Source organism: Neofelis nebulosa, chromosome 1, assembly GCF_028018385.1.
Source record: "Neofelis nebulosa isolate mNeoNeb1 chromosome 1, mNeoNeb1.pri, whole genome shotgun sequence".
In the NCBI taxonomy this organism is placed as follows: domain Eukaryota; kingdom Metazoa; phylum Chordata; class Mammalia; order Carnivora; family Felidae; genus Neofelis; species Neofelis nebulosa.
In genome coordinates, this window is record NC_080782.1 from 128,751,531 (window position 1) to 128,773,093 (window position 21,563).

The 21,563-nt window shown below is 45.0% G+C and overlaps 1 protein-coding gene and 2 long non-coding RNA genes across 3 annotated transcripts; 2 read left to right on the forward strand and 1 right to left on the reverse strand.

Annotated features, from left to right (window-relative positions):
* Positions 1–67: 67 nt before the first annotated feature.
* On the forward strand, positions 68–3,501 carry LOC131515433 (uncharacterized). Its single transcript, XR_009263596.1, has 3 exons — positions 68–174; positions 742–854; positions 3,397–3,501. It is a non-coding gene; the product is annotated as an uncharacterized LOC131515433 (long non-coding RNA).
* TXNDC15 (thioredoxin domain containing 15) lies at positions 2,170–18,222 on the reverse strand. The gene is made up of 5 exons (XM_058736140.1): positions 17,997–18,222; positions 11,704–12,197; positions 9,553–9,716; positions 6,606–6,736; positions 2,170–4,025 (listed from the first exon to the last, which is right to left on the reverse strand). Exons 1-5 carry the CDS (start codon positions 18,205–18,207, stop codon positions 3,829–3,831), a joined length of 1,197 nt encoding a protein of 398 aa, XP_058592123.1. The 5' UTR covers positions 18,208–18,222; the 3' UTR covers positions 2,170–3,828.
* Positions 18,223–18,318: 96 nt separating this feature from the next.
* On the forward strand, positions 18,319–19,874 carry LOC131515448 (uncharacterized). The gene is made up of 2 exons (XR_009263598.1): positions 18,319–18,533; positions 19,702–19,874. It is a non-coding gene; the product is annotated as an uncharacterized LOC131515448 (long non-coding RNA).
* The last annotated feature ends 1,689 nt before the right edge of the window (positions 19,875–21,563 follow it).

Genomic DNA, 21,563 nt, shown 5'->3' on the forward strand with positions numbered 1-21,563 from the left:
CGAACGGGGCTTGTAAGGTAGGGAACCGAGGCTGCGAACGTAAACCCTGCTGTGTCTTTTTCCCTATCTGCTGAGGCCTTGGCACGCTGGCTCCTCTCTGCTGGCCCAGATAGGACAATCTGGAAACCTGGCTCTTCGTGCTCTCTAAAAAGTAGCTCATAGTAGGCACTCCAGGTATGTAGTAGATTTACTAATTATTATTTGGGTGGGTGGGGGGGGGTATTCTTTTACATAGGTTTGCTAATATTTTCTTATTCCTTTTTCATGGCCTTTTAAAATTTGTTTGTTTTGAGACAGCACATGGGGGAGGGGCAGAGAGAGGGAGAGACAGCGAATCCCAAGCAGGGTCTGCACTGGCGGAGCCCGATGCGGGGCTCAAATTCACAAACTGAGATGATGACCTGAGCTTAAATCAAGAGTCAGACGCTTACCCAACTGAGCCACCCAGTCGCCCCAGTTGCCTTTTTTTTTTTTTAATGTAATAGTACGTATCATAAAATTCACCTTTTAAAGCGTACAATTCACTGGTTTTTAGTATATTCACTTGTACCTTTTTTTTTTTACCAGTTTAAGCAAATTAATCAATTTTGCATAGGATTTAGCAATATATGAGAGTCCAATCAGTTCAACTTAGCAGTCGCTAGCAGTTAGTTTTAGTTCCCAATATGGAGTTGGGGGAAAAAGACTTTTTGCCTTAAAATATGCTAAAATTAAGACTTCTGCCACAACCCACCTTTTTAGCTTTTGCCCACTTGACAAAAACTCAAGGGAGGAATCTCCAGACCCTGATCAAATACCACTGGTCTCAAGACGTTCATCTAAGACACCCAAGATTCCTTTGCCTGATGTCTCAAGTGGGCAGAGACTGGGGATGGAATTGAAAGTTGCATTTTATTTCCAGTACCTAATTGGGGGAATACAAGTTTGTATTCTACAAATTTGCTTATTAAAGTGAGAACTGCAAAATGAAACTGGTAGGTGTGAGGTAACAAGAGAGTCCTCATCATTTTCCTTCCCTAAATCCACTGTAGGAAACTGTGGCATCTCAGGTCTAGTTATGAAAAGCAAGCAGTAGTAATGCCAGTAGGACCCAGAGGAAGTGATGTCTACCAGTAGTGGCTGTGAATACTCTGCCTTCTTGTGTAGGTCTCCAATTAGTAGGATTTAAGTTCTTTAGCAAAAATTGAGCACTTCCTGTATAGTGGACACTCTTGGGAAAGGCAGTCTCCTCCTCACAGTCCTTTAAGCCCTACTCAACTAAATAAGAATGGGCTTTGGGCCTAGAATACTTGCTTACCAATAGTCCTAAAGAGCCTATGTAGCCTGGTCTGGGCTTATCACCTTATGTGGGAATATCCTTCCCTGTGCCAGACTCGGTATGTAATCCTTTGTTCAGATTAAGCACGAAGTCAAATATCCCTGGGGCATGCTCCCCCACCCCGTTTCAGTATTTCACACTCCATGGATAGGGGTGACTTGTGCTTAGGCACTAGAGTGGCACTCAGGCCTTTGGCTGCTGTGGAGGACCAAGGCACACTACTGGAGCTGATCTTGGCCGTCTCTTCTGTGAATAAAAATGCTGTTCATCCAGTGCGTGTGTTGTGTTTTCCTTGGCAACCGATACTACATAGTGGGCAGAAGTGTTTGGACTTCTGTCCCTGGTGACTAGCATGATCTTTGCTGTCTTCCATGTAGTTGAATCATGGCCCTCCCCATCCCTGGCATGGGTACCAGTGCACTGTGTTCTGCTAGACAGATACTATGTTTGCCTAGGGTGGTTTAGCAACTCTTGGACCTTCCTTCCTGCCTTCTGCTTCCCTTTCCTTCAGTACCATTGCCTCCCAACTGGTCTCTCTACGCTTGAACCTCCCCTCTAGGGAACAGCCCTGCTCCAATTTCCCTCCAAGGAAAACCCAGCAAGATTGTCTCAGCTAAGTACTAGAAGCAAAGCCATGGACCTTTTGGTCATCCTAAGAGCCTTTCCTCAAACTCCAGACTAGAGTAGGGCCCCATTACATTTCAAAGGTATGAAAATACCTGTATCTTTGATAATCTCCAATCTGGCAGTGTGCCCCTAAGGAATTGAGACAATACACAACCACTAAAAAAAAAAAAAAAGTAATGCTGAATCTACTCAAAGACCTATTAAGTAATCATGGTTAGGAAAACTACTGGCAACAGTGAAATATTTATTTTTGTTAAGCAAAACAAAATAAAAAGACCAAAGTGCTAAGTGATGGCTATACTGTAATTATAACTATGGGAAGCAAAGGGGAAAAATGAGAGGGAAATGTATTATGATGGTCCCTCAGGCCATGGCATAGAGGCAGGGCAAGGTCCCAGCCCACCTAGAGGCTTCTCCAGTCAGCATGCTTAGGTTTGAAGCTGGGTCCCACCACTGGAAGCTGCCTGACCAAGAGAATTTACTTAAGGCCCCATTTATTACCCTTATGTAAAATAAGGAAATGTAATACTAGTGTCAGTCTCCTAGAGCTCCTATACCAGTAAACAAAACAGTATGTAAAGCACTTAAAATAGTACCTGGAACACACATAGTAATACTCAAGTGTTAGTTATTATAAAAGATGAAATCACTAGAAGTTCTTAAATTCTTAAGTATACATACACATACATGTAAAGGTTCAAATCTCAGCTTCATCAACTTACTATGTGTGTAACCTGGGCAAGTTACTCAATCTCTTTCTATGCCTCTGTGTTTATTTGTAAAATGAAAATCATAATGGTACTATTCTGAACCAGTGTCCTCTCCTGTGAGCGACCACTCCAGCCACAGCTGTCCACAATATAAAGTTATACATAAACTCCTGTCCAGTGTAACATTCTGAAAGGTGACTCAACTACAGTTCCACTTCCATAGAATGTAGGGTGTATCAGAAAATGAAATACTCTATAACACTGTGAACAGTATAAAAGTTAATTATCATTTTGTAGTTAGATGTCATGTCTGAATTTAAGGGATCTTTTAGAAGGAGCTTTCCAAAACGATGGAATAAATTATATGTTCTCTCTTTTCTACATGTGATCTAAACTAGAATAGAATCAACTTGTGGGCAGGAACAGTGTTAGATATTTCTTATGGCTCTCAATAAAACTAGCACAGTGCTAAGGACATATTAAGGTTCAGTTAATGCATGCCAGTTAGGGAATTGTGACTAAAATTTGAGTTATGCTTTAGCCTAGAACTGATAATAAATAAGCTTTAGTTAGATAACATTTACTTTCTCCTAACATCTGCCTTATCCAGAAACAGCTTAAAGCACTTCATATTCTTCGGTGAAATGAGAGATCACAAACACCAAAGCAGCTGACTCTTCCATTTTCCCAACAGTTACTCAGAAGGTGACACTTACCGATTCTACTTATTCTTCATAACAGAACACTTTTCTGCTTACAGACTGAGAGCAAAATTGCAAATGAAAAGAAAAACAACCTTCTTAGACATTTATTTAAGGAATCAAGAGTTTTCTAAAACTGTAACGTTAGTGTCCTATTTCTTCCTTCTATGAAGTGTACTGTCATTCTACTCACCATACCACCTAAACACAGCTTTGCATTTCAAACTGGATTACTCTCTTAAAATATTGGATTATTAAAAACAACAATAGTGAACTCTACCAAGTATTTTTGTATTTGCTTATTGCAGTATTAAAACAATTTATAATTTTTAACACATTTAACAGTTCAACAAATGCATGATTCTTTTAATCTGCCTGAAGTTGTAAGAGGACACTTCACTGGAGAAAATGTATGAAAGTGCAGCATTAATTTCTGAAATTCCTCATTCCGACTTCTGCTTTTAGTCCATCACTACTCCGCATGTTCCTGCTCTTGTCCTGGAATGAGCCACCGGATGCTCTCAGTTCGAATGGTAGCATACATAATAAAACTAATTAAAAAGAATAAGGAAAATACAAGCAGCCAGTCCACACTTTTTATCAAAGTGCTGGGAAGAGGGCCTATTTGGTCAGCTTGAGTTACCACCACATTTTTCTTGGCTTCTATACCTGAAAGAGAAATCAGCTGTTTCAAATCAGATAGAAAGCACACCGCTATAGATCTTTCTGAAGTATTTTGCATGGCATGCAAAAAGATATGCAGTCTTAAAATAAACACTACCACTAGTATATCTGGGATGGGTTTCATTTGCCTGTTGGTATAATTTGTACCTTGCCTTTCTCCCACCACATCAAAGAAACAGGAACCCATTCAGCAGTTCAAAGCCTAAACACTCGAATTACTGTGAACTCCTCAGAAGGGTCTTAGTGCATTGTAAGAGCTGTATTTTCTTTTTTGAGACCAAAATTCAACAAGTAACTGGTAAAGCTACTCTCAGGGACCTACAGATTGTTTTCACAGGTTCAGGAATGCTAAATCCAAAAAGTTTTTTTTTTTTTTTAATTTTCTTTTTTTTAATTTTTGAAAGAGACAGAGCACAAGTGGGGGAGGGGCAGAGAGAAGGAGACAAAGAATCTGAAGCAGGCTCCAGGCTCTGAGCAGTCAGCACAGAGCCCAATGCGGGGCTCGAGCCCACAAGCCATGAGATCATGACCTGAGCCAAAGTTGGATGCTTAATTGACTGAGCCACCCAGGGGCCCCAAATTCAAAAAGCTTTTAAATAATTTACTGAAAAAATTGTTAGACCCACCCACCACTGAGATCAGTGATTACCAAAGATGCTGTGACCTCTCAATTTCACTTGTGTTCTAGGTTTTCTTAGAGCATTGAGAAATGGCTCCCTCTCTCCCTATCAATCTGATTGATAATCAGGGCTCTGGTACTGTAAGACCTGAATAGCTAACTATCTGATAACAAGCCTCTTACTCCTATGAGGTAACTGAGCTCTTGGTTCTTTAGTATAGATATAATTAGATGCAACTTAATATATATGGAAGGCATGATATAACTTATTTTTATTTCCAATGAATTTACTTCAGGAAGAAGTGGGATGCTCATAATTAAGGCATTAAAGCTTCTAAGGAGCAAATGTTTCCAAAGAAGAAAATTTCTTCATTATATAGTGTTCAGACTTATACAGAATAAAAAATAAGGTCATATGTTTTGGCAAATATTAAGGAATTAAAATAGCATCTGCAAATAGATGAATAAATGGAACACCACATGGCAACACAAAGGAAGAAAATACAACCACCTGCAGTGACGCCGATGTATCCCACAAACATAATGGTGACTGAAATAAACCAGACACAAAAGAATCCAAACTGGGCACCTGGGTGGCTAAGTCGGCTAAGCGTCCAACTTCAGCTCAGGTCACGATCTCACGGTTCATGAGTTCAAGCCCTACATCAGGCTCTGCACTGACTGCACAGAGCCTGATTCAGATCCTCGGTCTCCCTCTCTCTCTGCCCCTCCCCCATTCATGCTCACTCACTCACTCTCAAAAATAAACATTAAAAACAAAAAAAAAAGGGGCGCCTGGGTGGCGCAGTCGGTTAAGCGTCCGACTTCAGCCAGGTCACGATCTCACGGTCCGTGAGTTCGAGCCCCGCGTCGGGCTCTGGGCTGATGGCTCGGAGCCTGGAGCCTGTTTCCGATTCTGTGTCTCCCTCTCTCTCTGCCCCTCCCCCGTTCATGCTCTGTTTCTCTCTGTCCCAAAAAAATAAATAAAAAACGTTGAAAAAAAAAATTTAAAAAAAAAAAAAACAAAAAAAAAAAATAATCCATACTGTATATCTCCATTAATACAAAGTTCAGAAACAGGTAACACTAGTCCACGGCGTCAGGAGTCATGATGGCGGTTATCCTTGTGGGCAGGAGCAGCAGTGCTGGGGAGGGGTGGGCGCTGGTAATGTCCTCTGTAAATCTGAGTCCCAGTTACCCAAGGTATTCATTTTGTGAAAACTCATCACTCACAACACCAATGATTGATGCACATTTTTGTGTAAATATTATACTTAAGTGAAAAATGTATGTAAAAAGTTATCTACAGTTATATGGTATGTGAATTCTAAATCAATAAAGCTGTTTTTTAAAAGGTATCAGTACTCATTAAAATTACCTATTCATGTTAAGCTTGCCACAATGATTGAGATTTTTTTTTTTAATTTTTTTTAATGTATGTTTATTTTTAAGAGAGAGAGACAGAGGGAGTGCAAGGAGGGGAGGAACACAGAGCGGGAGACACAGAATCAGAAGTAGGCTACAGTCTCTGAGCTGTCAGCACAGAGCCCGATGCAGGGCTCGGAACCACGGACCACGAGATGATGACCTGAGCTGAAGTCAGACGCTTAACTGACTGAGCTACCCAGGTGCCCCGAGACTTTTTTTTTTTTTTTAATTTATTTATTTTGAGAGAGAATGTAAGAGCGGAGATTGGGGGGGGAGGGGCAGTGGTGAAGGAAGGGGAGGGCAGAGAGAGAATCCCAAGCAGGCTCTGTACTGTTGCCGAGGGACTTGATCCCATGAATTGTGAGATCATGACCTGAGCCAAAACCAAGAGTCAGATGCTTAATCAACTGAGCCACCTGGATGCCCCTGATTGAGAGACTGTTAGCAGAACCACAACAGTTCATTAGAAAAGAAGGTTTAAAATAAAATCCCTTCAACAGCATATTATTTCTACATACCTGTCTGGTTAAAAATGAAGATTTTCAGTGTTTCCAATGTTCGGTCTGTATGATTAAATCTAGCCATTGGTTTAGCTCCTTGAAATAACAAGATGTTAGGAACCGCTACAGTGCCAAACCTGGTAGAAAGGCTATGAGAGAAAGAAGTCGGTCAGAAAACCTGAATTAACAGATTTGCTCACACAATTACCTTATCAGAACGGATAGCAAAGAATGACAATGGATCAGCTTCCTGTGACCTATAAAGGTTTCTGATATTCAAACTATATGCTTCAGCTATTTCTGACCTTTTTCCTTATGGGTTGAGGTTGGGGGCATTCCTGTTCTGCTGAGTTGCTTTCTATTACAATAAGGAACTACCCTCAACAGTTATTCCACTTTTTTTTTTAAGTTTATTGATTTATTTTGAGAGAGAGAATGAGAGAGTGAGAGAGCAAAGGAGGGGCAGAGGGAGTGGGAGAGACAGAATCCCAAGCAGGCTCCACAGTGTCAGCACAGAGCCAGATGCAGGGCTTGGTCCCACGAACCATGAAATCCTGACCTGAGGTGAAATCAAGAGTCAGACACTCAACTGACTGAGCCACCCAGCTGCCCCTCCAGTATTTTTTTTTCTAGTAAACTCTACATCCAACATTGGGCTCCAACTCACAACCCCAAGATCAAGGGTCACATGCTCACATGCTCTTACTAGGAGCCAGCCAGATGCTCCTAGTTATTCCACTATTTAAATTGCTAACTGCCAAAAGAGATCAGACTAGAAAATCCTAATTCATGGACAAAGCACACTGTGTCAATTTACTTAACGGAAGAAATTTCAAACTCTCCAGAATGCCCAGCTCTATCCCTCATACAAGAGTCAACTTATAGTAAGCAATTAGTTTGGTAAGTCTGCACAAGGGAATCTACGATCTAGCAGACACACCAGGAAGTTCCCAATTGGGGCAGGATGTAATACGATCTGAGTGGTACCATTTCACCTTTACATAATACAGAGTAGTGGTATACGCTCTGGAGTCAAAACGCTCAGGTTGAAGCCTCCGTTCCGCCACTGAACCAGCTGTGTGAACTTTGGGCAGACTGTGTAACCTCGAAGCCTCAGTTTCCCCTGTTTGTAAAATGACAGTATTGGGTAATCAGGATTTCTTCTTTTGTAAACCTGCTGTAACTTAAATATTAACATATGAGGCAGACACATGTCCCAGGCCATATAACAAGTATGCCCTACTCTCCATGATTAAGGCGCCATTGCAGGCACTGAGAAGGATGCAAGAAGATGAAGGAACAAAGCAGATGATAAAAGCTGGCAGGGAATGGGGAGTAGGGGGGTGAGACCGAAACCCAGAGCACTGAACTGCTGATGGGAGCCAGCCCTGCCAGCTTGTGGGCAGGGGAAGGCCCAAAGTCTGACACTAACATCAGTCTGTCCCCTTGGGCCAGGCCATGTTCATATTTCCCTGAAGCCCTTGTGAGATCACTAACTCACTGAAATTTCTTTCTTCCTAAACAATTTGAGCAAAACATTGGCAGTTACATTACCCTCACTGAAGCTCAGTGGAGCACAAATTTTTACTCAAATTTTCATTCAAGGGGCGGTGGGTGGCTGACTCGGTTAGGCATCTGACTTCAGCTCAGGTCATGATCTCACCGTTCCTGAGTTTAAGCCCTGTGTCGGGCTTTGTGCTGATAGCTCGGAGCCTGGAGCCTACTTAAGATTCTGTCTCCCTCTCTCTCTGTCCCGCACCTGCTCGCTCTCTCTCTCTCTCTCTCTCTCTCTCTCAAAAATAAACATTAAAAAAAAATTTTTTTTTTAATTTTTACTCAAAAAAGTTTCACTCAACTTCATTTTTACCAACTTGACCATGTTCCAGACTTTCCAAACTGACTCACACACAATCTCCTGTGACCTGCTAAAGGGCATATGATTTCGAGGAGGTGGGGCACACTTGACAATCCATGCACAGTCACAGCACTTGGGGGAAACACATAACATCGGAACAAAGTAGTTCTTTATAACTTACCTCACTGAACATCTAAAAAAGACAAAGCCCACAGAACAATATATAACAAAAGTAAATTTCATTTTAAAGGGCTAAATTAATTCTTTATATTAATTTATTGACTGTCCACTAAGAAACATGCATGCACGAGTAAGTGTAAACAAGAGGAAAGAACAAATATCATATGACTTCACTCATATGAGGACTTTAAGACACAGAACATATGAACACAAGGGAAGGGAAGCAAAAATAATATAAAAACAGGGAGGGGGACAAAATATAAGAGACTCTTAAATATGGAGAACAAACAGAGGGGGTGCTAGAGGGGTTGTGGGAGAGGGGATAGGCTAAATGGGTAAGGGGAATTAAAGGAATCTACTCCTGAAATCATTGTTGCACTATATGCCAACTCACTTAGATGTAAATTTAAAAAATTTTTTTTAAATAAGGAAAAAAAAATTTTTAATGAATAAACATTAAAAAAATAGAGAGAAAGGAAAGAAGAAAGGGGGAGGGAAAGAAAGGAAAGAAAAAAATAACAGAAGTTAAGAAATAAATCCTTAGCCGACACAGAATTGGATGCTGAGTTGGGCTATTAGGAGTGGAAACCTAAACTGGGGTTGAGTCTCAGGAAGGTCAGACTTGTGACACTAATTTTGCTAATTCAGTCTGGCCAAAACCCTAAATAATCCTCTGGACCCTCCAGTGCCATCAGACGGAGCCACCTTTAAATTCCACCATGCAGAGAACAATCCCTCCTCTTAAGGGGCCTCCAGAGAGGGAGGCATCAGCTCCCTGAGAAGTCTGACAATCCTTACCACTCACCCTCTCTATCCCTCCCGCTACTCCACACCTACCTGCTCTGCCTCTAACTGAACCGATGATGACCTCCAAATAACCGCAACCCTCATCTGGAAGGATGACACATAAACTCTATTGAGGGAACATACCTGCTGTGCTGAGATGCATCCAGTGCCAAAAAATGAAGAGCTGGAAATGCCCGGGGCAGAGAATTAAAATGAGGGGCCAAACTGGCAGAAAATCGGCACCACGGGGTGTAAAACAGGACTAGGGTGCAGTCACTACCATTTGGGTTTAGAAAATCCATGAGGTCCTGTGGTAAAAGGAACAAGTGTCAAAGTCAGCAGTAAATGTGCACGTACCTTTTTCCGGACAGATGCCCGAGAAACTGTAAACACCGCTGCTTCCAAGGCGAGGAGGAGGGACACCAACCCAAGGGAGATGTAGGGCATCCCCTTAAGAACCTTTTGGATTTTAGGGGCGCCTGGGTGGCTCAGTTAAGTGTCCAACTTCAGCTCAGGGCATATCTTGTGGTCTGTGAGTTCGAGCATCACAAGGGGCTCTGTGCTGACAGCTCAGAGCCTGAAGCCTGCTTCAGATTCTGTCTCCCTCTCTCTGCCTCTCCCCCATTCACGCTCTGTTTCTCTCTCTCTCTCAAAAATGAATTAAATGTTAAAAAAAAAAAATTTTAAAGGGGCACCTGGGTGGCTCAGTTGGTTGAGTGTCTGATTTTAGCTCAGGTCATGATCTCGCAGTCCATGAGTTCAAGCCCCATGTCAGGCTCTGTGCTGACAGCTCGGAGCCTGGAGCCTGCTTCGAATCCTGTGCCTCCCTCTCTCTCTGCCCCTCCCCCAATCTCTCTCTCTCTCTCTCTCTCTGTCAAAAATAAACATTAAAAAAAATGTTTTTAGGGGCGCCTGGGTGGCGCAGTCGGTTAAGCGTCCGACTTCAGCCAGGTCACGATCTTGCGGTCTGTGAGTTCGAGCCCCGCGTCGGGCTCTGGGCTGATGGCTCGGAGCCTGTTTCTGATTCTGTGTCTCCCTCTCTCTGACCCTCCCCCGCTCATGCTCTGTCTCTCTCTGTCCCAAAAATAAATAAAAAACGTTGAAAAAAAAATTAAAAAAAAAAAAAAAAATGTTTTTAAATAATAAAAAAAAGAAAAAAATTTAAAAGAACCTTTTGGGTTTTGAACCATATGAATCCATGAAACAGTAGAAAAGTATTATGAAACGACAAATTATAAACTTTCCTGTAAGCTTTCTTGATACTACTAGAGAGCAATATTAGTATTTTTCATAATTCAACAATTCAAATACTAAGTAGTCACAGGACACAGGCTACTGTCCCAGCCTCTGACCTGTGCCTCACACACAATCTAATGGCACGATTAAAGCACTGTCATCTCCACCATCATCTCAGCAGATCAAAGTCTGTACTAAGCAGTCAGATGAATATATTTGGCCAAAGGCTAGTTCAATTTAAGGGTGCACCATCCCTGCTACCACCCTCACTCAGACTGCTGAAAGTGCACTCTCCTGGCCATGTGTGTGCCAAGAATCAGTCCCACAGAGCACTCAGGGGAGGCAGTGAGGCCAGGACTGACCCCTGCACTTGGGAGGGGCTACGGATGCTCAACGTACCACACATCCTCATCTAAAATAAGCAGCCACACCTTGCAGAGCTAGGATTTCTTCTCTTACATAAGCAGACTGAACTCATCCTGCTATCTGGCTTAACAATCTTACAGAAACAGTCAATCGTTATCCCAGTGTTCTCTTTGGAATCATCCTTTATGCAACAGGCTGGAAATGCGTGACTGGGATGGGGACAATGGTCTCAGCTCTCACTCTGGAGTAAATACTGGAGTCATATTCTTTGGAGGAAAGAAACTTTTCATTACTAGAACATGCTTCCCAGGAGTATCACTGGTCTAAACAATGCTAAATCACAATTTCAGTAGTTCGGATATTTTTAAGTTGCCTCTAACAAAGACCTCAGGGAAGAAGAAAACTGCTAGGATTCTGATGCCAAGTGCCTATCTGTGCACTGGGATTTTCATCATGAGGCTTGGTGGTGAGGGCACCCCAAGGTGACTAGGCTTAAGCCACCTAAAAAGCATAATCAACACTAGTCATATCTCCTCCTGTCCCTACAACATCAGAGACGCAAGTCAATTTTCACTGATGCAGCCCCGCTTACAAAAGGATAAAGACTGTGACCCTCCATTTGAAGGTTGAGAATATTAAGTCATAAAACCCACATGCTGAAAAGATGAAAAGTGCTAAACCATTCTTTCTTACCTGTGACATATTTAAAATTTTCAGAGTGGAGTTCTCCAAACCAGTCACATTTCTCTCCTCACAGTTCACCTTGGGGGATTTCAGACTCTCGGTGTTATTGGAGTCCTCGGGCAGGGCTGGATCCGCATCGGCCACTTCAGGCTCTGGGTAATACTCCTCTTCTCGGTCGGGGAAGCTCGCCCCGGCGCCATCCAGAGAGAACAGATGCTCTCGGAGACTGCAGCGTGAGTCCTCCTCCCCTCCGGCCCCGCAGGTGCCGCTGCTCAGCTCATGGCCCAGCCTGGCCTCAGCCTCAGCCTCCCCGGGGATCACGGACAGCATCACCACGTGGTCACCACCCGTGTCCAGCCCCAGCACTGCGCTCGAGTCTCCGGCTGATCTGTCCTGGCCCGCCTGGCCTCGGGAGGGCTGCTCCTCACCCACCGACAGGGCCCCTGCCTGCAGAGCCGGCGCAGACTGTTCCTCTGACAGCAAGTGACTGTGTTCCTCTGCAACTAAAATGTGCCAGCATGTTCACAGTCATGTCACTTCAGAGCACATGAACCCCAAAGATTTACAGTTCTCCTGAAATAAGAAACGCTCCCCTATAGGGAAAAACGGTAACCTGTCCATGAAACTATCAGAGGACCACCCCTAGTCTCCAGATCATGAAGGTCACCAGGAGGTACTAATCAATGCCAAATATAAAGTGGACAAATAAATACACAGCTTCATGCAAAACCTGAAACCTGCTTTATGGATTATAAGCAAAAACATTCCAGGGCAGACATCCAATTAGGAAAATACAACACAAACACTAACAATTTCATTTGATGAGACTATCTGACAAAATAATGATGCCTTTATAGAAAATTCCACTACGGCAAAGCATCTTTGCGCACTTTATAAAAGCTCTGTGAGACCGGCAGCACAAGGGTCACCATCCCCACCAAATAGGTGACCAAGCTGAGGCACAGAGAGGTAGTATAATGGCCAAATGCACACAAGCTAGTAAGTAGCAGAGCCAGGTCAAGGAGTGAAATGTCCTGGCTGCTCCTCCAGATTGGGCCTTACCCTCCCCTCCCCTACATGATACCTCCAGGGTTGCTGTGCCACAAGGCCTGAGAACACTGCATGGGGTGGACTCTCCAGCCAGAGCCTGCTGCCTTTGGGCTACTGCCTGTAGGAGTGCCAGGAGGTGGGCTCCTCAGTGCAGGGACAGCAGCAGGGGGGAAGGAGGACTTTCCTCTCACTTTGGAGCCATTAGACAGACAGTGGGTAAAATGCTGAGGTAAGGGAAGTCAAGGGCAGTCTTATACATCCATTGAGCAATCTCCACTCACTCCTATAACAATGACTCCCACCTTCCAGCTCCCATGAACTCAACAAGAGCTGCCAGACTCTATGCCAGGCACCGACCAGGGGAAACAAATGAGCCCAGCCACACTCAGACAAACTCATCATGTGGCTGGGAAACCACCAGCCAGGTAATGGGCTCTGCCATGCCAAGAGCATGTCCCCAAAGTGTGACTAACCAACTGGCTTCAAAGTTGGGAAGGGGTCTGGGAGCTTCCTAAAGTATGCACATTTGTAAAAGTTCTCCAAGAATATCCCCATAGAGATTTACAGATTCATTCACCAGTTTAAAAACATTCTCTGAGAATTCTGTTTCTGGATAAGATGGGGTAAAAGGGACCAGATTTACCCTCCCTATTGAAAAATGTGAAAGTTTCCCAAAAAAGGCCAAAAATGTGAAACAGTTTCAGGAGACTAGTTAGCAGGCAACGAAGGACAGGGATCACGGAGAAACAGGAAGAGAAATCATTGAGGACAGCCCTACAAATGCTCCAGCTTACCGCCCGCCCGAGGGAGTTCCTGCCATGGCTCAGGAAGGGAAAGCAGGCAGTCCAGGAGACTCCTCAAGTTGAGGATACAGTAAGTACTGAGGGTTCAGAGAGACCAAGAAAGAGTCTGTGGGACAGAATAAGTGGAGATGGGCAAGCTGCAGAGACAGGATTCAAGACCTGGAGAGAGATCCTCCCCGCACCCCCTCAAGGACACCAGTCAACATCTGCATGTGAGTAAGCTCCCAAAGCTGGGGGAAAAAAACACTCAAAAGGATTAGGATCACACAGAGTTGAGAAAAGCACCTGTTCCCACCAGCTAGACTGGAAAACCTCACAATTCATGGAGAACTGGGGAAGGTACACAAAAATAGAGGGGTACAGGGGCACCTGGGTGGCTCAGTCAGTTGAGCATCTGACTTCAGCTGAGGTCATGATCTCAGGTTCTTGAGTTCGAGCCCCACATTGGGCTTTCTGGTGTCAGCACAGAGCCTGCTTCTAATCCTCTATCTTCTCTCTCTGCCCCTTCCCTGCTTGTTCTCTCTCTCAAAAATAAATAAACATTAAAAATAAATAAAATAAGGGGCGCCTGGGTGGCGCAGTCGGTTAAGCGTCCGACTTCAGCCAGGTCACGATCTCGCGGTCCGTGAGTTCGAGCCCCGCGTCAGGCTCTGGGCTGATGGCTCGGAGCCTGGAGCCTGTTTCCGATTCTGTGTCTCCCTCTCTCTCTGCCCCTCCCCCGTTCATGCTCTGTCTCTCTCTGTCCCAAAAATAAATAAAAAAACGTTGAAAAAAAAAATTAAAAAAAAATAAATAAATAAAATAAAATAAAAGAGACTGCTTCTTTTAAGTTTATTTATTTATGGGGGGGGGAGGGTACAGAGAGAGAGGGAAAGAGAATTAAAAGAGACTGCTTCTTAACCTCAACAAGGCGATTACAGTTTGAGGGATGCAAAGGTGAAAATTACTACCTTAATGGCAGAAAGATGTTTGGAGAATAAGGGTAGGGGCACCACGCCAGTGCTGCCAGGGAGCCATAACCTGGGTCAGATCCTTCATACCCTTCCAATTTTGTTCAGAAGACTCTGAACCAGCCACAGTATTCCACAATGGTTTCTGAGGCAGGGAGCCACATGGGAAAGGACCAAAAACAGCCAGGGGTTCGAGTGCCAGCAACCCATTCTTTCAATAGGAAATACTGCGCTCATCTAAAAATGGAGAAAATACCACAATACAGAAATTCACAGGGCTCCTGTGCAGATTAAATGAGAAAAGATGTATGTAGTCCCATGCATGTGGTAAGCACTCCATAAATGATGATCATCACCTGCAGTTTTGTGGGTTCAAGGCCTGTAGTGATGATGATGGCTGAGATTTACGATTCAAAGAGATGGAAAGGCACTGTAACTAAGTTCTATGAATTCCTCTGCTAACTACATTCTAGAGTTCTCCCATCCCCACTCACGCCCCTCAGTCCAGGCCACTGCCATTTGTTACCTGGACAATTGCTGTAATACCCAATTGGGCTCCATGGTTGACCCTCTCTTCCCTCTCCAGACCCTGCTCCTCACAGCAACACAAGAGGAACTGAAAGCTAAAGGCAAGTCTGATCATGTCACTAAAACCCTTTCAGCGGCTTCCCCTTGCCTGTGAATGAGTCTACAGTCCATAGCAGTGATACCCAGGCACCACGTGAAGTGGCCACTGTCCACACTCTCAACAGGCATCACCAGACATTTCTGTTCCCTGCACACTCATGATCTCCTCCACCTACTTGTCCCAAGGGCTGTTTCCCTGTCAGGAAAGCCCTCTACTCTCTCTCCTTCTGGCTAATCTGACTCATCTTTGAGGGTTTTCTTTCTGTTTTTAAATTTATTGTTTATTTTGAGAGAGACAGAGAGAGCACAAGTGAGGGAGGGGCAGAGAGAGAAGGGGAATCCCAAGCAGGCTCCCAGAGCCTGAGGTAGGCCTTGAACCCACAAAACTGAGAGATTTTGACCTGAGCTGAAATTAAGAGGACACTTAACTGACTGAGCCACCCAAGCAACCCTCATCTTTCAGATCTTACCGCTTACTTCACCACTCTAAGGTGAACTTCATCCTCCCAGACCCAGACCAGAGGTGTCTACCATTGCATCCAATCCACCCAATAATGCCATGGGATTCTCCCTGAAGGATTTAGCATTTTCCACTCTTGAAATTTACTTCTTTGTAATCATTTAATGCCTGCCTTCCCCATCATACAAGAGGGTAGTCCTGTTTCCCCATCTGGCTCACCACTGTACCTCAAATGCCCAGCAGAGTATATGACATAGGATGGGTGCTCAGGAAAAATCTGCTAGTTGACTGCTTAGTGAAGACAGGCATGGGGTGCTGAAGCCAGGAGTTCATTCCTGTGCTTTGACACCTGGATAGCACTGCTACCTCTAGGTGCTAATCTGCCAGTGGTGTCCACTACAGACAAAAAAAGCCTTGGATTTTCAGCCACCCTAAAAAGGACACAGCTGGTGAAAGTCCCTCTGTCCTCACCCCATTCATGGCCTGGCCATGATGACCAATGGCCCACCTTAAGGCTAGTGTTTCTTCAGGTCTGCATGCAAATGACCCAGACTGCCAGGTGGGCTCCCACTGACTTTAACACTAAGTCCCCTGTGCAGAGAGCACACTCAACTTGGGCAATCTGAAATCAGTAAAGGCACCACCAACGTATGGGCTGGCTGTGAAGAAACGAAGAGCAATGGTAAGGAACTCCAAGGCCAGTAAAGCAGAGAGGGAGCAAGTTACCACCCACAGACTCTAAGAGTTCAGAAACAGAAACAGTCACAGAACCTTGAAACAGTGAGTTTAGCCTTCTAGAAGCTATGACTTTCCATGGACGGACAAAGCCAAGCCATGATAATCCCTGGGGGAGGGAGCTGAGAGAATCAATATCCTGACCTCACTCTCCCCTCATTCCAACCCACAGAGGGGCAGGAGGCAAGAGAGCCAGTTATTATGCCATACAGGACAGCCACTCAGGCACAGCACAGGGTAGAGAAGACTAGAGAATGATCTGAGAAACAAACAAAAGTTATCAAGCACATGCTGTCCCCTCTCTGAAGCTGGTGGTTAAGTGCAGGGACAGGGAGGTGTAGTACAGAGGTCTGACCATGAGGTAGGCAGACATGGGCTTGAAACATAGTTCTTCAACTTCCAGATGTTGGAGACCTTGGCAAAAGACTTACTGATGCCGAGTCTCAGTTTCCTGATCTGTAAAATGGGGACCACAGCAACAATTGCTTCATAAGCATTTGAAAATTCAGTAAGATGATACTCATGAAGCACTAAGCATAGCACCTGGCACATAACCAGGGCTTTCATTAATAACATTTGTGTTACTATTCACTCTTCTCCCTGATACCCAGCTACCCTGCCTCCTTCCAGGACACCCCCACCCCAGGGGAAAGGAAAGACCTGCCTACTCCTGTAGCGAATTACAGGCAAGGTCAAAGGGTCCGGACTTTAATAGAACTGAGGAGTGGTGTGAGGCAGCCCTGAGGGTTAAGACCTCACTCCTGGCCGCAGCCATGCCTCCGAGGTGGCTGCCTCCCAACCTGAGAATGCCCTGAGAGCATGCCACACAGCAAGCAGTGGGTTACCCTGGGAGTCTCCTGTATTTTTCTCATCTGTCCTTCATACAGCCACTTGAGCAAGAGCAGCCTTCTTAGAAGAGTGATCCAGAGACACCTGGATGGCTGGAAGGGCTAGGCGCACCACTCTGGACCTCAGCTCAGGTCATGATTTTGCGGTTTGTGAGATCTAGCCCCAGGTAGGGCTCCTCAATGACAGCACAAAGCCTGCTTGGGATTCTCTCTCCCTCTCCTCTGCTTGCCCCCCCGCCCCCCGCTCTCTCCCTCAAAATAAATAAACATTAAAAAAATGTTTTTAATTAAAAAACAAACAAAGAAAAAAGCGATCCATCAGGATGCAAAGGAAAGCGTGGGCTCTGCAGGTAAATAGACAACCTCTGCCATTACCCGAACCTCCAACTCAGGCGTCTCCACCTGTAACACGGAGATACTCTTGGAGCCTATCTCCTAGGGTGACTACCTGAGACAAGGCACTGTTCCGCCTCCTAGGAAGGGCACCATAAATGGCGGCTATTCGTTATGATTTTTATCATTCATAATAAAAGCTAAGGCTCAGTAAGCGCTAATACACGGTCACTCCTGGCTGACTGACGCCTGCTGCTGCGGGAGCCGGAACGGGGTCCTCGCCACCCCTGACCCGGAGAACAGACCACCGGCGTAAAAGGTCTCGACGATGCGGGAGTGGGCGCGTTGGCCGCCCCAGGAAGGGCCAAGGGGGCGCGCCGCGGGCCCCCGCGCAGGTGAAAGAGCGTCACCCCGACAGACCTCCACCGCGCCCGGTCACTTCACCCGCAGCCGCCTGCCGCCCCCGGCCACGGCCACGGTCCCAGCACGCACTCACCCTCCAGGCCGCAGGCAGGAGGCCCCAGCACCCAAAGCAGGAGCTGCCACCAGCCGAAGAGACGCATGGCGCGGGGCGGGCGGCTGGCGGGACCACCACCCAGGACGCAGGGCGACCCGCGCACGGCTACGCGCGTCGCGCTCCCAACCCCCAAGAGGCCTGGGGGAGGGGAGTCGGGAGCGCGAGCGCGAGCGCGATTCCGTGCCGCCATCTTGGCAGCTGGCAGTCGTCGCGGGCGCCATCTCGAGGTCGGGCGGCCAGCCTGTGGCTTGTGGTTCGGGGCCTGTGGGGTGGGACCTGCGGCTGTTCAAGAGCCGGACACGTCGGGTCTCTTCGAACTTTCCTGATCCCCAAGCCCTAGACCGGGTTCCAACAGAAGCCTGCGGCCCTCTCGGTACGCGCGCGAGCCGATCTGGCCGCCAGCAGCACACAATACGCCCGAGTAGCTCTGCATTCCCTAAAAAGGCCCAGAAGCCTCCTCCTTTCAATGCCCCGAATCTCCTGCTTTACCCCTGCTACCCTACCTACAGTTGCCAGGTAAAATACAGGATGCCCAGTTAAATCTGAATTTCACAGAAACAACGAATAGTTTTTTACTTCCTATTCTCAAATGTAACTGGGTCCTGTAATTTTATTTGCTACATCTGGTAACCCTAACCATACGTCCTGCGAACTCTGGGGCAGCGGGAAGATTTTGTTTCGGGGTTGGTTTTAACTAACCCACCTGCAGGGCAATCTTCCCCCTCCCTAATCTACCCCCCAAGACTGAATCCTAGAAGACGTTGGGCCACCTCTAGCCTACAGCCAAGAGAGGTCCAGAAGGAAGAAGGCCTTGTTGGGGACGAGAGGTGTGCAATAAAGGAACAGGGTTCCGCATTCCAGAGCTAGGCAGGGGCAGGAGGAGCAGGGGAGCTAAGAGACAATACCCAGAGGAGATGGAAAGAATGGCTCTCCTTGTCAGCAATTAGGAGCTAGAGCCTCCTAAAATCAATAAAGCAAGCTTTGAGCGGACAGCAGTGCTGCATCAGTGTAGAGTGCAGCTTTGAAACTTATGTTAAGAGATTGAAAACAGAAATAGATTTCAAAGATCTTAACGTGAAACCAGTGGTAGATGAGGCAACGCTGAGAGAAACCTAGGCTTTTTAAGCCTTATGGTGAATCCCAACCCCAACATCTGTAACACTGTGTGGGCCATCAGCAAGTTACCTTACTTTTCTTAAAGTTTAGCTTCCTCCTGGGCTCATTTGGTTGAGTATCCGACTTCAGCTCAGGTCATGATCTCTCCGTTGGTGACTTCAAACCCTACAATGGGCTCTGTGCTGACAGTGTAGAGCCTGCTTGGGATTCTGTCTCCCTCTCTGTCTGCCCCTCCCCTGCTCATTCTCATTTCTCTCTCTCTCTCTCTCTCTCTCTCTCTCTCTCTCTCTCTCTCAAAATAAAAAAAAATATTTGGAGGAAAAAAAAATTCAGTTTCTTCATCTGTAAAACAGGATGAAATCATATAGGATTATGTAGATTAAATGAGATGTAAAGTGATAAGCATAGTGCTTGGTGCACAGTAACCACATCAGACTGGTAGCCATTATTATTTGGATCATACAGTTATAGTGTAATAACTATCGTCCCCTTTTTCCCTTCAAAGATTGTTAAACTAGAAAGATGCATCATCAATCTGACCGAATGATTATTCTTACTTTCTAAATAGGCCACCAGGGTTTTGCTGTAGTAAGTTCTCAAGTGCCTGTGGGTCCAGGAGGATCTGAGACAATGGACAACATGGAGGAAAGAGCCAGCAGTTCTAAAGCTGATCACTATAGTCATCATTTGGCTAAACTACCTCCTTTGCCTTGTATGTAATAGCAAACCTTTCTGGGGGTTTTGTTTGTTTGTGTTTGTTTTTTAAGTAAGCTCTAGGCCCAATATGGGGCTTAAACTCACCACCCAGAGATCCAAGAGTCACATGCTCTACCGACTGAGCCAGCCAGGCACCCCAAACCTTTCCTTCTTTAGATTATCCTCTCCCTTAGCCTTCATACCTAATTTGAAGGTGCATAAAAGTCAACAGGACAGAGGATTAATAATAAAAAGGAGAGTGATTTGATTTGTCTTGACGCCCCAAAGTGGATGTCCTGTGTTTACTACTCCCTTTTTATTATGTCCTCTCCCTTCCTGTGTTTGTGCTTTGGCTGTTTGTTTGGACAGGTACACTTGCAGATGAACTGTTGTCTTTCATTAAATACTTTATGTACACTCTAATGACAACACAGTAAATACTGTCAACAGGATAGAAGGCACATTTGGCTGTCTCACCACCAGGTGGCACTTGCACTTATTTTCAGCAAGAAAATTGCGTTCACATTGGTCTTGAAAGCTCGATTTTACTTCCATTTCTGAGGAGAGACGAGTTGACATCATCCTCTTCCTCTGGCTGAAAGGAACACCTTGCGGCCTGGGATTGTTCATTCGTATGAATGATAATTTGATAATAACTGAAATTGTTAATGCATAACTACACACCTGCATGCCTGGTGTTTAGTTTGTCCCTCCTGATAGGTTTGCCTAATTTTTTTTTAATCTGATGAGTCATAAGAGCACCTCTCTCTCTCTCTCTCTCTCTCCGCCCCCCCCATGAACAAACAAGTGTTGACTTTATTTATTTTTTTAAGTTTATTTATTGATTTTGAGAGAGAGAGTGGGAGAGAGGCAGAGAGAGAGAGAGGGAGAGAAAAAATCCCAAGCAGGCCCTGCGCTGTCAGCACAGAGCCTAGCTTGGGGCTTGAAACCACAAACTGTGAGATCATGACCTGAACTGAAACCAAGAGTTGGACAGTCAACCAAATGAGCCACCCAGGCCCCCCTGTTTACCTGTGGCAAAGTTGTTTTCCAAAGACTGCCACAATAATATCCCTCATCTCACATCCTGTCCTACAAAGTAATTTTGCCATTGCCCCATCAATAGGTAGAATCAAATTCCCCTTCTCTTGAATCTGGGCTGAGCCCCTGATTCACATATAATGAACAGAATAGAATAGTATATGAAGTGATCCTGTATAACTTTTTTTTTTAATGTTTATTTATTTTTGAAAGAGAGACAGAGATTGAGCAGGTGGGGCAGAGAGAGAGGGAGACACAGAATCCGAAACAGGCTCCAGGATCTGAGCTGTCAGCGCAGAGCCCGACACGGGTCTTGAAATCATGAACCATGAGATCATGACCTGAGCTGAAATTGCACTCTTAACTGACTGAGCCACCCAGGTGCCCCTTTTCAGACTATTTCTACTTAACAGTGTATTGAAGGTTTTAGCCAGGTAAGCAATAAAAAAAAAAAAAAATTAAAAGTGAATAGTTTGGAAGAAAAGAACAACTGTCTTTTTTCACAAATGATACGATCTTGCTTGCAGAAAATCCTATGGAAGCTACCCAAAAAACTGCCAGAACTAATAACTGAGTTTAGGAAGGTTGCAAGATACAAGATCAATAGACAAAAATGTATTTGTATATACAAGCAACAAACAATACTAAGTGAAATAAAGAAAGCAATACCATTCACAATATCATCAAAAACAA